Below are 14,099 nucleotides of genomic sequence, written 5' to 3'. Positions count from 1 at the left end.
AGCAGCACGTGTTCGGTCTGCTCAGGTGGCTTGCAGCACAGACGTTTACCCTCTGCTAGTCCTGGAGGCTGGATGTCCAGAGACCGAGGAGTGGGCAGCGTTGGTGTTTCCTGAGGCCTTTTTCCTCCCTGTGTCCTCACGTGGTCGTGCCCTGTTCGTGTCTGTGCCCTGCCCTCTTCCTCTTGTAGGGACACCAGTCACACTGGATCAGGCCCACCCTGTGACCCCACCCAGCCTTTATGGCCTCCTGAGAGGCCCCGGTCTCCCAGTACAGCTGCACGGGGATCAAGCTTCCACGTGTGGGTTTAGGGCACTAACGTGGATTCAGATGCCTGCTGTGTTCAAGGACGCTCAGCTGCTCTCTCCCTCTCACACCAGCACACACCCTCACGTGCTTGCGCACCCACTGTGGGCACTGGTCATGAGGCATCTGACCCACCAGCGCTGCTGGCATTGGTCCGAGCTAGTTTTGGACACTTGGGCCAGTGACCATGCTCTGGAGCCCTGGACACCACCAGCCCTCCCCCTGCACCTGATGCCTGACCCAGTGTGCTGCCCTGGCTCGCCCATGTGCTCCGGGCACCCTTTTGTGGGGCAGGGGTGAGGACTGGCCTCAGGGTGAGCCCCCCGCTCCTCTTCAGGGCTCTGCCCTGCAGAGAGGGGGGCGCCCAGGAGGAGTGAGCCAGGTGGAGGGATCCCAAGACCACCCCGGTCTGGGCAGCTTGGCCAGGCTGGGCAGGGCAGGGGGACAGCCAGGATGCCTGGCGGAAGGGGCTCCAGTTTCCTGTGAGACAGGAGTAGGAGGGGTCCAGGGGGAGGGGTCAGTGCAGACCGGCTGGGCTGGAGGACCTGGCCTGGTGGCCCTGGCAGGGGTCAGGGGGCTGCGGGTCCTCACTCAGGCCCCGGATCTGCACACTGCAGCTGCTGGCTGGGCCGAGCCTGAGGCCCACGGCCGTTATCGCAGGGTTGGGGGCCTTGGCGCCCAGGGCAGAAGAGAAGCCCAGGACCGGGACACAGGCTGCCTTCCAGTGCTTCCTGGGGCCTCCTTCCTCCTGGTCCCCTCCTCCTGCCCTCCCCACCCCTCCCCCGCAGCCCTTATAGCCACATCCTGCAAGGAAAAACCCCAGACTCCCGAGCTGTGGGGCTGAGAGCAGCCGAGAATGCGCGTGGGAGCCCAGCCACCCAGGGCGCCGGGCTCGGCCTTCCTGCTCCTGGGGCTCGCGCTGGGCGCTGCGGCCCAGCTCAACTGTGTTGGGGACACCTACCCCAGTGGCAGCAGGTGCTGTAAGGAGTGCCAGCCAGGTGAGTGGCCTGGACGTGGAGTGGGGGAGGGGTGCCTACAGGGACCCAGGATGAGGAGACGGGGTCAGGGGACACAGGGACCTACAGATGGGGTCACGTGGTGAGGCACCGTGGGGCGAGCGGACTTAGGGCAAGCGGGTGACCTGGAGCCACGCCTGGGATGGGATGGTGGGCCAGCCAGAGGCGGTCGGGGGCTGCTGTGGGGAGCTCTGAGCCCGGCCTCCCGTGGCAGGTTATGGGATGGAGAGCCGCTGCAACCACGCCCGGGACACGGTGTGCCGTCCGTGTGAGCCCGGCTTCTACAACGAGGCAGTCAACTACGAGGCCTGCAAGCCCTGCACACAGTGCAACCAGAGTGAGCACCGCCAGGCGCCCCGGCCCCGTGGTACCCACTTCACACGGGGCCTCGGAGCAAACTCCAGACCACGCCGGGGCCTGCCCTCCCCTGCCCCAGAGTACCACAGTCAGCTGAGGCCACCCACGGGGCTCCTCCCCCTCCCAGAGGCTGAGTGGGTGAGACCCAGAGTCAAGGACCACAGAGGGTCCTGAGCAGGCTGGAGGAGGGGTGGGAAGAGCGGGCAGAGCTGCCACGGGATGACCCCTGGGGCTGTGTGGCCAAGAGGGACATGGCATCTGGGGATGGGAGAGGACCAGAGGCCACCCAGCTGCAAGGGGGCAGCTGGCCCTGGGGAGATAGCTGCAGACCCTCAGCCTCGGTCCCCCAGCCTGCTCTGTGTCTCTGGCCTCCCCACTGACTGCGCCCACCCTACCCGACCCCCAGGAAGTGGGAGCGAGCCCAAGCAGAGATGCACACCCACGAGAGACACGGTCTGCGGCTGCAGGCCGGGCACCCAGCCCCAGGACGGCTATGGCTACAAGCGTGGAGTTGGTGAGGGGTGCCTCTGGAACCATGTGGAAGGAGCATGTCCCTCACACGCTGTCACCTCCCCTCAGCACCCCGACCCCAGGCTTGGCTGAGTGCCCTCTCCCCCAGGCAGGTCAGGCCAAGACAGGGGCTGGGGGGCTCCCAGGTCGTGGCCAGTGGATGGCATGTAGGCAGAGAGGGGCTGCTGGAGGCCCTGGGGGGGTGAGCGTCTGGGCCCCCCAGGGGTGGCAGATGGGCAGAGCCTGCTGACTCTGTTGCAGACTGTGCCCCGTGCCCACCAGGACACTTCTCCCCGGGCAACGACCAGGCCTGCCAGCCCTGGACCAAGTGAGTGTCCCTGGGGCTGGACGGTTTGGGTGGCCTGGGGTCTGGGAGCCAGGGGTCAGGTCTGGGAGTAGGAAGCTGCTGGCTGGGAGCTCCGGGGCCCGGCACCCCGTGACCCCTTCCCCCCCATGTTAGCACCCCCACCCCCCCGACGTTGGTCCCTGCCCCGCCCCCAAGACCCCTGCTCGGCCCTGACCCAGCCTCCTCCCACTGACCTTCCTGCTGGGCTGGAGCGGGGAGGCCGTGAGACCCCAGCCCAGCCCGGGAGGGTGTGAGACCCTCACTCATTCACAGCTGAGAGGCCCCCGTCCTTGTTGAGCTGAACTGGTGGGGGCAGGAAAAGAGCAGGCAGGGTGCAGGCGGGAACAGGTCAGGGGAGCGGGTGCGGGAAGCAGGCTGAGAAGGGGGGGGAGGCCGGGGGAGGCCCAGGCTCCTGGGGGGTGGCAGGGACCTTGGCCTCTCTCCTCGCCGCCTTTGGGCTGGACTCTGATGCTGCCTGAGTGACCTGCTGTGGACCCCTGTCACCCCTCACATCTCCCTGGTCCTGCCCCAGTTCTCGGCCCGTCCCACTGGTGGGGGACGAGTGGGGTGGGGGACATTCTGGCCTGATCAACACCCCTGCCCCGCTCAGCTGCACCTCATTAGGAAAGCGAACACTGCAGGCGGCCAGCAACAGCTCGGACGCTGTCTGTGAGGACAGGAGCCCCCGACTCACACCCGCCTGGGAGACCCAGGGCCCCGCAGCCCGGTCCACCCCTGCTCAGCCCACCACTACCTGGCCGAGGGCCTCACAGGGGCCCTCCACGCCCCACGCAGAGCCCCCCAAGGGTAAGGGGGCCTGGCCCTCCCCCAACCCAAGGGGGGTGGGGTGGCGGGGAGGGTGGGTGGAGCTGCCCGCTGGCCGGGTGCGGCCCTCCTGCGGTGGACTCCTTCCCTGGTGGACCCCACCCCAGCGGGCCCTGCCTCCCCGCAGGCCCTGAGCTGGCCGCTGTCCTGGGCCTGGGCCTGGGCCTGGGCCTGCTTGGCCCCGTGGCTGCCGCGCTGGCCTTGCTCCTGCACCACAGGGCCTGGAGGCCGACGCCCAACGCCCCCAAGCCCCCCGGTGAGTGTTCTCGGTGGGCCCCAGAGCGCGCTGCCTGCGGGAGGCTGGGACCCCGCCCGCCTCCCGCCCCCCACCCCTCACCCCTTCCTCCTCCGCAGGGGCAAACAGCTTCCGGACCCCCATCCAAGAGGAGCATGCCGATGCCAACTCCAGCCTGGCCAAGATCTGAGCAACGTCCACTGGCGTAGAAGCCGGCACCCCTCCACAGGCCGGGGCCCCCAGACGCAGGCCGTCCCACCCGTCACCCCCGGACCCTGGCGCCCTGTCCCCCCGCCCTGTGCCGTTTTAGGCGCTCCTGGGCTGGCACCCTGGGCCCTGCTATGTATGCTGTGCGTACTCCCCACCCAGGGTGGCCCCAATAAACGACGTTGGCAAATGTGGGCCTCTGACTGGGCACCAGTGGTCTGAGGGCTGCACACACGGGGGCTGGCTGTGGGGTAGGGGCTCCCCTGGCTCCCTCAGAGACCTGGGGCTGCTGTCCTGCTCGCTGGGCACCTCCCAGCGCCTCTGGGGAGCGTGGCAGCCAAAATAAGTGCATGGGGAGCCGCGAGCCCTGCCTGGCAAGCGCGATGCTAGCCCGGCCCGGTGGACCCCACGCACCCACTCTGGGGAGCCGCGGGCCCTGCCTGGCAAGCGCGATGCTAGCCCGGCCCGGTGGACCCCACGCACCCACTCTGGGGCTACTTGGGAGGGCCTGGCAGGGGCTGCTGGGTGGGAGGGAGCCCTGAGGAGGCCCTGGTCCCAAAGGGGGTTTTAGGACAACCCCTCAGGGTCTCTGGGGCGCCTCCCAGGAGAGGGCACGAGCGTCTGTTTCTTCTCAAGCCCCACGCCCTGTTAGACCTGAGTGTGTGGTGACCCTGGGACCCCCACTGATGCCTGCAGGGCCCCCGAGTCCCTCAGGGAAACTGGAGGCTTCTGACTGGGCTGACCTTTCGTCCACCCTGGGCGCGAACAGAATGTGCAGCTTTATGTGAAAAGGTTCCCAGGTGGGAACCCAAGCGTCCGTGGGCACCAGAGTGGGCTGTACGAGGCCGAGTGGTCGGACAGGCCCGCTGGCTGGCACTGGGGGCAGCCCCTGCTCTGGCAGCTGCGCAGACTTGGGGCCGAGCCCGCCCTGGGGACACCGGGCTGAGCCGTGGGCTGTGGCCCGCCACCCCTCCCCCCCCACAGCGCCCCTCCACGCAGGCGAGGTGGGCGGGTTAAACGGCTCATCTAAGCGCCGGAGCCGTGGGCCAGCGAGGAAACGCTCCACAGCCCATAGGCAGCCCATAGTTTGCGCCCTCGGGGTTTCTGATAGATTTAAGAGCTACTACTAACTGAAATAAAAGACCACCGAGGTGCTGGGCGGGGGGTCAGGCGTGGGGTGGGGGTGGGAGGTGGGAGCAGAGAAATGCGACAGCCCGAGGCCCCCCACCGGTGGACCTGGCAAAGGTGCACACCTCTGAGCTCCCAGCCTGCTACCTCCCTTCACCCACCTGTGGGCCAGGACTGGGCATCATCCCACAGGCCAGTGCCCTCACGGCGGCCAAAGGTCCGCCCCTGACACGTGTGCTGCCCCCCCCGCCCCCCAGTTTCTCAGGCTGGCTTTCTCCGCAGAGCTGCCCTGGAGGCCCTCCCACCTCTCCTCAAACCTCTGAACCCTGGCTGGTCCCTTGGACCTCCCGGGGGCAAAGGGGAGACCGAACCATCCACGTGTTCTTGGAAAGATCTCGGGTTGCAGCAGTGAACACAATACGTCCTCTCTGCCCTGGAAACGGGCAGCAAACAGGCACCACTGGCCTGGGGCCTGTGGTCCCTGGGCAGTGTGCAGGCTGTGCAGAGAAGCTAAGGGACCTGATGAAGGGGCCTGGGGGAGGGGCCAGATCCTTGGGGAATGGAAGGTCGAAGGTCGTGGGCTTCCTCCCCAGACTTCCCAGCTGCGAGCCCCCCACCTTGCCCCCAGCCTGGTGACTCCACCTCTGAACAGCTGACGGGTGGGTGGAAGGAGGTTGGTCACCTTCACTTTCCTCGGTTGCTGCCGCTAAGCACGCTCTCCACTCCTGTCTCTGCTGACAACCGCCCCTCCCGTGTGAAACCCCGCCAGAGCTCCCCCCACCCCCCGGGGGGCCCACAGGCACCCACCCTGGCTCCTCCCTGCTCCAGGGCCCCACCTGGCTCCCCATCCTGCCCCACAGCCCTCCAGGTTAACCCCTGGACTCTGCTTGGGACCCTCTGCCCCCTGGACGCGCGTCACTTGTGTGAGCTGAGACAAATGATGAAAAATGTGACGAGCTGCTCAAAGAGGATAGGAAAATACCGCGAGCAGATAGAAACCATCTCCCCCGCAGCGCCCGGTTACAGAAGCTCGCGGTAACCCAGTGCCTGTGTGGGAGGGGCCTTCCGGAGCCTCAGGGACAGGAGGGCAGGCGCAGGCCCCCAACCCCGACGGCGCTTTTGCCTCTCGTTACACACAGCCCTGCCTCTGGTTTCCTGCTGCTGCGGGTGGCAGCCCCCCTCGGGCAGACAGCTGCCCCCTGGTGCCTGATGGGCTGGCCCAGCTTCCAGAAGGGCCAACAGATATGATCTTGTCAGACAAACGTCATTTGCAGGGGATTTATCATATTTTCTCAGGCGCTTACCAGAATTGGGGTGATGCCGTCCTGGTACAGACCGGACTGCTCAGGCCTTGAACATGGGCAGAAGGGCCAGGACTGCTGAATTCTCCACTCCTGACCTTTCCCTGGGGTCCTGGGATGGCTCAGACCCTCCTCCCCATCTAGGAGCTGAGCCGAGGCCTGGGGGGTCCTCAGACAGGGTGGCCTCACCTTACCCCCTAGCAGCCAGAGCTGTCCTGGAGACCCCTCCCTCTCCTGCAGGGCCCAGCTGCTTCTCTGAGGAGGGCCCTGCGCATCCTGGGACTTGAAAACGATAGTTGAGTCACAAAACTGCTAATCCCTGTCATTTTTCTCTGAAAAGGACAGATGCCCCATCAGGCGAGGCGGCAGCTGCAGGTCTCAGAGGGTCTCAAACCAAGTCTTCTGGGTCTGCCCAGGTCACCAGGTCACAGCCGGCAACACACCTCCAGCCGGTGGGCGCCACCAGAATCACATTCCTGGCACCCCACTGCCCACCCCTGCAGCGTTCCCAGAGGTCTCCACCCGCTGCCCCTGTACCAAGCCTCAACTGGAGGGCTGAGAAATCTGGGGAGGCTTCCTGGGGGAGGCCGGGCCCCTAAGCCCTTTGGTGCCAGGTGGGGAAACTGAGGCTCAGACAGACAAGAGACAGTTTCACGGTGAGTTGGAGGCTCTCTGTGGCTCAAGAGCTCCGTCGGGGCCGGCCTTCCACATCCTCCAGGATGACTGGATTTGTGTGGGGAGATCTGGGTTGACATCTGCCCAGCAGAGTTGCAGCCTGGGCAGCCCCCTCTTCCCCCAGCGTCAGGGTTCAATCAATGCCCTGGCCTCTCCTAGCCAGCTCTTCCCAGCAGGCATCAGCGAGGCTGCAGCCCACAAGTGTGTGTGTGGCTATGGGGGGCTTGCATGTCAAGAGCCCAGCCAGGCCCCGTTGGCCAATTTGGGGCGGGGTGGGGGGGAGCTTGTTCTAATCTCCAGAAAGGCGGGGTGCAGGGGGCTTGTCCTGACCCCTGGATGGGTTCTGAGGCTGCTCAGTGCTGGGATTCGAGGACTTCTGGTAGGTGTGGGGTGTGGGGTCTGGAGGCTTCACAGAGGACGAAGTGTCTCATCCCACCTGCTTTGGGCGTCAGAGAAGATCTTTAAAAGCCCGTGGAGTCCCCCTGAAGAAGCTGGAGGTGGGGAGGGGGCTCAGCCAGGAATGGTCCCTGCTGAGTCCACCCTTGTTGGGGGCGCACCCCACCCCAATGACTCAGGGCACTGTCTGCCACCCCGCATCCGGTGCCCACGCACACTCCAGTTCCTTCAGGCCCGGAGGCCACAAGTTTTACATAGAAAACATTTCTGACCCCCTCCCCCCGCCCCCCCCCCCAAGGATGTGGCTGGGTATACGCGGTGTTTCCCCCGACAAGGCAGACACATTTGGGTCATATTTAGTTTCCGGATAAGAATGCCTGGGCCAAAGGGCATGATCACTTAGGAATCCCCCAAGGTCACCACCCATGTGGGTCTCCCGCATGCCCCCTCGTCCGTGGTCAGGTGCTCTGCAGCCTGTGATGGGACCTTCTCTTCTCCCTTGGGGTCCCTGTGGGCATGCCAGATCTCAGTTCCCTGACCAGGGATCGAACCCGGGCCCCTGGCAGTGAAAGCGCAGAGTCCCAACCACTGGACCACCAGGGAAGTCCCATCCCTTGAAGTTTTTAAAAAAAGAACTTATCTTTTATAGCAGTTTTAGGTTCACGGCAACAGTGAGGGGAAGCCTACCCCCCATAAATATCCCCGAAGAGTGTGCAGTTGTTACACACGACGAACCTGCACTGACAGGTCATGTCACCCAGAGTCCCTAGTTGACACCAGGGTCCCTCCGTGCGGTGCGTCCTGTGCTTTGGACAGACGTGACAACACGTGCCCACTGCTGAAATCCCCAGAGCAGTCTCACTGCCCCAAACCTCTGCCCATGCCCCGGATTCCGAGTCGCAGAGTCTTGGGGGGTCCCCCATGGGAACAATTCCTCGGGACCCCTTGGGGAGTGGCAGAGGCGGGGCGGCCTGCGGGGCGGGGTCTGGGCGTGTTCGGAAGGGGCCGGCCTCCTAAAACCGCGGAGCCGCGCGCGGCCATGGGTGCCGCGGGTGCCATGGGGGTGAGGGTCGCGCGCGTGGCCCTGTGCGGCGTCGCGCTGCTCTGCGCGCTGGGCCTGGCCCAGCACCCCCCCGGGGGTCTGAGCTGCGGCCCCGGCCGCCATCTGCATGGGACGGGGACCAGCGCGCGCTGCTGCCGCTCGTGCACCCCAGGTAAGGCGGGCCGGGAGCCCCTGCGCGGAGGGCAGAGCGCTGCGCCCCGTCCCCCCGTAGTTTTCCGAGTCCAGAGCCCTGATCCCAGCGCAATCCGGGGAGGCGGAAGCCGCCCAGACCGGGCCAGTGGCCTGGGGGGTGGGGGGTGGGCGGGGGCAAGGAGTGTAGGAGCCTTCCCCAAGGCAGGTCTGACGTCCCAAGGTGGAGGAGGGCTGTCCCCGTTCCTTCCGAGTGGGGAGTGAGCCCTTGGCCATCACTCAGGCCACTTCTTGCCCAGTTTGGGGTTGCACCCCTCTTTCTCCCAGCTCCCTGCCTCAGACCTGCATCTATGGGTGAGGGGCAGGTGAAATGGGTCAGTTTGGGGACAGATATTGCAGGGAAAACACCCAGAGTGTCCCCCTGCCAGGACCTGGGGAGTGGGAAGGGGGCTCTGAGAGTCCAGGTCTCAGTGCGGCGGAGCCATGGACGGCGGTCAGGGAGGGACGGGCAGGCTGCCTCAAGGGTCCTGGCAGCTGAGGGCAGTGCAGGACCCAGACAGGGGAGGGGGAGTAGGTCTCCCAGGAAGGAACGGCTCAGGGTCACATGCCGAGTCATGGCCACCCTGGGTGGGAGCAGCTTGGGACGGTTGGGGGATGCAGCCAGGCCTGGTGAGTGGAGGAGCTGGGCGCCCAGGAGGGAGGGACACAGCTGGGCCGAGCCAGGGTCCTGGCTCCCAGACAGGTGTGCTGCCCGCTGGGGCTGCCCTGCCACCCCCATTTCCCTGGAGGGCCAGGAGGGGGGCGTCCAGGGGAGGGCGGCTCGGCCCAGCTGCTGAGAGGGCTGCTTGCCCCCTGCCAGCTGAGGGGGTCTGTCCCGAGCCGGACTGCCAGTGTATCCAGCCTGAGTTCCACTGTGGAGACCCCCAGTGTAAGAGCTGCAAGTACTACTCCTGTCCGCCTGGCCAGGGGGCGTGGCCTGTAGGTAAGTGGCAGGTGGGGGTGGCCCGGGCAGGCCAGGTGTGCAAGGAAGCTCGCAAGTGGTGGGCACGGACACGTCCTCCGGGCAGGTGGGCGCCAGCACTGGGGGTCTTGCAGCACCCTGGCGGGGTAGGGGGGCGCTCTCTGGCTTTAGCATCTCAGCCCACATTGGGGTCACAGTGCCTCCTGTTGGTGTGGCTCTGGGAGCCTTTCCTTCTCTCTCTTGGCCTGAGCTTCTCCATCCAGAGACGATGCCCCTAAGCGCTGGTTGTGAGGAACAGTGGGGGTATCCAGAGGCTGTCTGGCCCTTAGGCCCTGGCTCTGACTACGCCCAGGTCCTGCACTCACCCTGACCCGATGCGGGGGCGCCTGGCTGAGCACATGTGGGCCGGGAGAGTGAGGGCGGGGGGGGGGCTGTGTGAGGTTGGATGGCGCCGGGCCTAGAGGCAGCTGGGGCAGAGCCTCACCCCTCTCTCCGGGACCCTCCCCGGTCTCCCGCCTTCCGGCCTCCGGACCGAGCGAAGGCCCAGCCTAGCTCTTGCGTGGCCTCGGCTTCCACCCCTTCCTCCCACCACATACACTCTAGCCTCTGCAGGCAGGTCCCTCCCCTCCCCCATATCCCCATCAGGGACCCTCCACTGAGCCCAGAGTCATGGCCTGCCCTGGAAAGGGGCACCTGGGGGACCTGATTTATCCCAGGTCCTGGTCCTGTGGCCACCTGGGGCCCCTGTCAAACAGATGAGGTGGGGGTCTCACCTCGGCCACACCAGCTGCCCTTGCAGCCTGTGTCCGTCTGTCCCTCTGTCTCCAGGGAAGTTCAACTTCGGCTTCGAGTGCTTCGACTGTGCCGCGGGGACCTTCTCTGGGGGCCGTGAGGGCCGCTGCAAACCTTGGGCAGAGTGAGTCCTGGTGGGGACTTCCAGTGGCCGGGTGGTCCAGGTGGGCTCGAGGGTGGTGCCTCTGCTGTCCCTTCTGGTGCAGTGACCGCCCCCCCCACAACGGCTCGGAGGGCAGCAGCCTTGCTGAGGGGCTGCTCAGGTGGCCGAGGGCTGACCGAGGGCTCTGTGTCTGTGCGTCCCAGCTGCTCCAAGCTTGGGTTTCCCACTGTGTTCCCCGGGAACAAGACGCACGATGCCGTGTGCAGCCCAGGGCTGCCACCCACGGAGCCGCGTGGCCTGCTGACCGCCGTCCTCGGCCTGGCCGCCTGCATCCTGGCCCTGACCGTGGCCCAACTCAGCCTGCACGTCTGGCAACTGAGGAGGCAGAGAGCACGGCCCCCAGGTCAGTTGTGCCCTGGGGACGGGGAGGGGGGCCCCTGCCTGCCTGCTAACCGCAGCCCCTCTGCAGAGACGCAGCTGCTCCTAGAGGCCCCGCCACCCCCGCCCGAGGACGCCTGCAGCTGCCAGCTCCCCGAGGAGGAGTGGGGCGAGCCACTGTCGGAGAACAAGGGCCGCCTGGAGGACCTGTGGGTTTGAGGCCCGGAGCGCCCGTGCCAGACCCTCCCGGAGCTGGCGCAGGCTGGCCCGCAGGAGCAAGGGCTCTGCGCCCTGCCGTGGGGCCCCGGCTCTGGGCCCGGCCCTGCTCCCCTCAATGGCGGAAACAGGTGGGGGATGGTGACAGTGACCAGTGCTCCGGATCACGCAGGAGAGGAGGCAGCTGTGGCTGAACCCCAGGGGTACAGAGGCGCACCGTGGCTGCCTGCCTCTCTTGCTGGCCCCGCTGGGGTGGGGCCCGTGGCTCCTTGGTTCCCAGGACAGGAGGCCATGGGCACAGGACCTGGCTGCAGGCGGCACTCAATAAACGCTTGTCCGGTGGCCTGAGTGGCCGTGTGCTGGGCGTGGGGAGGGGACAGGCTCCGGGGTCTCCCCCGCCAGTTCTCACAGCCCCCTCCCAGCCTAGGTGGGGGGGTGGGGTAGAAGCTAGAGCCATTCCAGTCCTAGACACAAGCCCACAGCCGAGACCACGGGGCGACCTGCTGTGCTGCACACCTGCCCTGTGTGCCGCTGGGCTGCCCCGTCCAACACTTGTCCTCCAGTGGCCTGCCTGGCACTTGTTGGGACACTGGGTTCCTTGGTGTGTGTCTGGTCTCTGGGCCACCGCTGCTCCGGCTTCTGGTTCCGGGCTGGCCGCACATCCTGCTGGCCCATGGGGCGCCGGCCCTTGCGTCACTGGGGTCCCCAATCCGGGGCAAGGTCAGTTTCTATACCCAACACTTCCTGGAGGATGTGGACAGCCTCAGAATGGCCGGGTCCCGCCCTCTCTCCAAGCCCTCCTACTGGCCTCCGTCACCTCACGGGTCCCTCGGGGCGGTCCTGGGGTCCTGCCCAGCAGAGGCGAGCAGTAGTTTTTCAGCCTCCTGACAGGGCTCTGTGGCATCCAGGGCGTGGCAGGCAGTCTCAGCAGCTGCACTCTCCAGGTGCCAGCACACCTGGCCACCTGTCTGTCTGTGGCTCAGTGCTCTAGCACAGCACCTCCCCCACCTACCATGCCCTCCCCTCCCACCTGCACGCTGCCCAGGAGAGCCCCTTGACCCCGACCCAGTCCCAGTGGGCAGGTGGGCCCAGCTCACAAAAGGCAGGTGGAGGAGAGAGGGTTCTGCGTCGCCCTCCACCCCCCACCGCATGGGGCACTGCCCACTTCCACCCCTGGAAGGAGGTGGGGGGTGGGGGGGTTCTCTGGGACCACCCACAGGGGAAGGACCCCTCCCTCAGCCCCTCGGCTCCTGGCTCTGGGCAGCCCCTGGGGCCAAGTGAGCGACCTCAGGGGAGACAGCCAGGTGTTCTGGGACCTGCCTGCCACACCCCTTGGCCCCTCTGTCCTCAGGCCAGATCTCCTGTCCTGTCAACCCCTCCCCCACACACCTCTGGGTCCCTTGACTGCCCCACTCCCACGTATAGGAAAGGGGTCCCCAGCCCTGGCCCAGCCCCCTGCTGAGGCTGTGAGTCAGGTGTCGAGTGCGTTCTGCTGACGCAGCGCGGAAAGTCCTCGCGGGCGGCCTGCGTGGGACAAGCTCCCTGAACGTCAGTGCGGGGCAGCGGGGGCAGTGGGGTGAGGCGAGCGGGCGGGGGATTCCTGCCCCGCGGAGGGGCGGGGACGCTGGGACTCGCCCAGCCCAGTGGAGGGATTGGGAGAGTGAGGCCAGGCTCATGGGGGGCCGGGAGGGGGTTCTGCCCAGGGAGCTCAGCGCTTCGGAAGGGCTCCGCGGAGCCACTGCCACCGGAGCCGCCACCTCCCTCCACGCCGGCCTGCTGTCAGCAGAGAGGCCTCTGCCCCACCAGGCCTGCCCGGACCCTGGTCACCGCCGCTGCATCTGCTCCCTCCCCTCTCCCTTCCTGCTGGACTCACCTCCCTCCCCAGCTGGGGTCCCACAGAGCAGGGAGGGGCTGGCTTCAGGGCCAAGGCTGGAGGCTCTGCTGGGGCACCCAGGCCCAGCGTGCACAGGCTGCCACCAGGCACTTTGGTCGGGTGGCCTGAGCAAGTCCAGGCTGGGAAGAGGGAGACCCCCCAGGGCGGCAGGAGGCGCAGGGGACTCAAGGGTGCCGGCGCGTGGGGGACGGAGGGTGCTGGTGCTGTGAGGGGCTCCCCACCCCCACTCAGGCCAGCTTCCTGGAATGGGGGCAGATATGTGCCCACCTGGGTTACCAAGCCCAAGAGGGACCCCAAGATGAGACTCTGCCCACGCCAGCTCCACACCCCTCGCTGTTTCCCCCGGGAAACCACCCCCCCCCCCCCCCAGCTGTAAGGTCGGATCTTAACAAACGGCACCGCGAAACAGAGGAAAGCTTCAAGTGAGCTGTATTAGGGAGCGCTCCCGGGCGAGGTGCACTGGTCCGAGAGATTAGGGAGCGCTCCTGGGTGAGGTGCACTGGTCCAGAGATTAGGGAGCGCTCCTGGGCGAGGTTCGCTGGTCCGAGAGAAAGGGGCCAGAGAAGTCGCGCCCAGGCGAGGGTTGGGCAAGATTTTATAGGGGAAGAAGGGAGAGGGGTGTGGTGAATCCGGGAGGACGCAGGGTATTCCTTATTTGGTGGTCTTTTCGGGTATCCTGGGGGACCATTAGTCCCGCCCCTCGAAAGGCGGGAAGGCTGGGCTGGGTTCAAAGTCCCCAGGTCAGTTCCTGGAACTGGGTGGTCCGGAGAATTTCGGTCTGATACCACCTGGGAATCTGATTGCGTTCCCCTGCCTCGGGCCAGTTGGCCTTACACCAACCAGAGGGGCCCTCCAGCTGCTCCGGAAAACCACAACTCCTCCCCCTGGGGTCGGAATCCAGTGTCAGTTCAGCCTCAGATAAGGGCCTAGAGGCCGTCCTCTGTTCCCAGAAGTGCTTCCGCCGCAGCTACACCGCCTCACCTGGCTGGAAAAGGCCCCTGACCCTCCCTCTACTGAGACCTGGACTCAGCCACTGTGAGGCACGGCCCCTCCGCAAGCGGACCGAGAGAGCCCTGAGGGGCATAGGGAGGGAACCCACCCTAGCAGAACTGGTTGCCAGCCGCTCCCAGCCCCAGTCCTAGGGCAGCTTCAGGGGGCCTTCCAAGGGCAGGTGGTCCCTGGCTGCCCCCTGGTGCTGGGATGCGAACCCATCGATCAGATAGGTCCATGGTGCTAAGTCTGGCCACTCAAGGGCCCTGACCA

The 14,099-nt window shown here is 66.4% G+C and overlaps 2 protein-coding genes across 2 annotated transcripts; both read left to right on the top strand.

Annotated features, from left to right (window-relative positions):
* The first annotated feature begins 1,136 nt into the window (after window positions 1-1,136).
* On the top strand, window positions 1,137-3,945 carry TNFRSF4 (TNF receptor superfamily member 4). Its single transcript, XM_067711244.1, has 7 exons — window positions 1,137-1,302; window positions 1,535-1,657; window positions 2,084-2,191; window positions 2,449-2,515; window positions 3,144-3,340; window positions 3,486-3,614; window positions 3,713-3,945. The coding sequence occupies exons 1-7, from the start codon at window positions 1,161-1,163 to the stop codon at window positions 3,781-3,783; spliced, it is 837 nt and encodes a 278-aa protein (XP_067567345.1). The 5' UTR covers window positions 1,137-1,160; the 3' UTR covers window positions 3,784-3,945.
* A 4,358-nt stretch (window positions 3,946-8,303) lies between these two features.
* On the top strand, window positions 8,304-11,278 carry TNFRSF18 (TNF receptor superfamily member 18). Its single transcript, XM_067711234.1, has 5 exons — window positions 8,304-8,514; window positions 9,352-9,474; window positions 10,282-10,369; window positions 10,552-10,751; window positions 10,818-11,278. Exons 1-5 carry the CDS (start codon window positions 8,340-8,342, stop codon window positions 10,943-10,945), a joined length of 714 nt encoding a protein of 237 aa, XP_067567335.1. The 5' UTR covers window positions 8,304-8,339; the 3' UTR covers window positions 10,946-11,278.
* The last annotated feature ends 2,821 nt before the right edge of the window (window positions 11,279-14,099 follow it).

The sequence above is a fragment of the Pseudorca crassidens genome, chromosome 2 (genome assembly GCF_039906515.1).
Source record: "Pseudorca crassidens isolate mPseCra1 chromosome 2, mPseCra1.hap1, whole genome shotgun sequence".
NCBI classification, from domain to species: domain Eukaryota; kingdom Metazoa; phylum Chordata; class Mammalia; order Artiodactyla; family Delphinidae; genus Pseudorca; species Pseudorca crassidens.
The sequence above is the reverse complement of the archived record's forward strand: the minus strand, read 5'-3'. Positions and strand labels throughout refer to the sequence as shown.

What these genes read in the sequence shown, in the direction of transcription:
- TNFRSF4 (XM_067711244.1), top strand. Translation starts at nt 1,161, where the DNA reads ATGCGCGTGGGAGCCCAGCCACCCAGGGCGCCGGGCTCGGCCTTCCTG. An exon ending in CTGTAAGGAGTGCCAGCCAG is followed by an intron (nt 1,303 to 1,534) that starts GTGAGTGGCCTG and finishes CTCCCGTGGCAG; the next exon opens with GTTATGGGATGGAGAGCCGC. An exon ending in GCCTGCCAGCCCTGGACCAA is followed by an intron (nt 2,516 to 3,143) that starts GTGAGTGTCCCT and finishes TGCCCCGCTCAG; the next exon opens with CTGCACCTCATTAGGAAAGC.
- TNFRSF18 (XM_067711234.1), top strand. Translation starts at nt 8,340, where the DNA reads ATGGGTGCCGCGGGTGCCATGGGGGTGAGGGTCGCGCGCGTGGCCCTG. An exon ending in CTGCCGCTCGTGCACCCCAG is followed by an intron (nt 8,515 to 9,351) that starts GTAAGGCGGGCC and finishes GCCCCCTGCCAG; the next exon opens with CTGAGGGGGTCTGTCCCGAG. An exon ending in GCAGAGAGCACGGCCCCCAG is followed by an intron (nt 10,752 to 10,817) that starts GTCAGTTGTGCC and finishes GCCCCTCTGCAG; the next exon opens with AGACGCAGCTGCTCCTAGAG.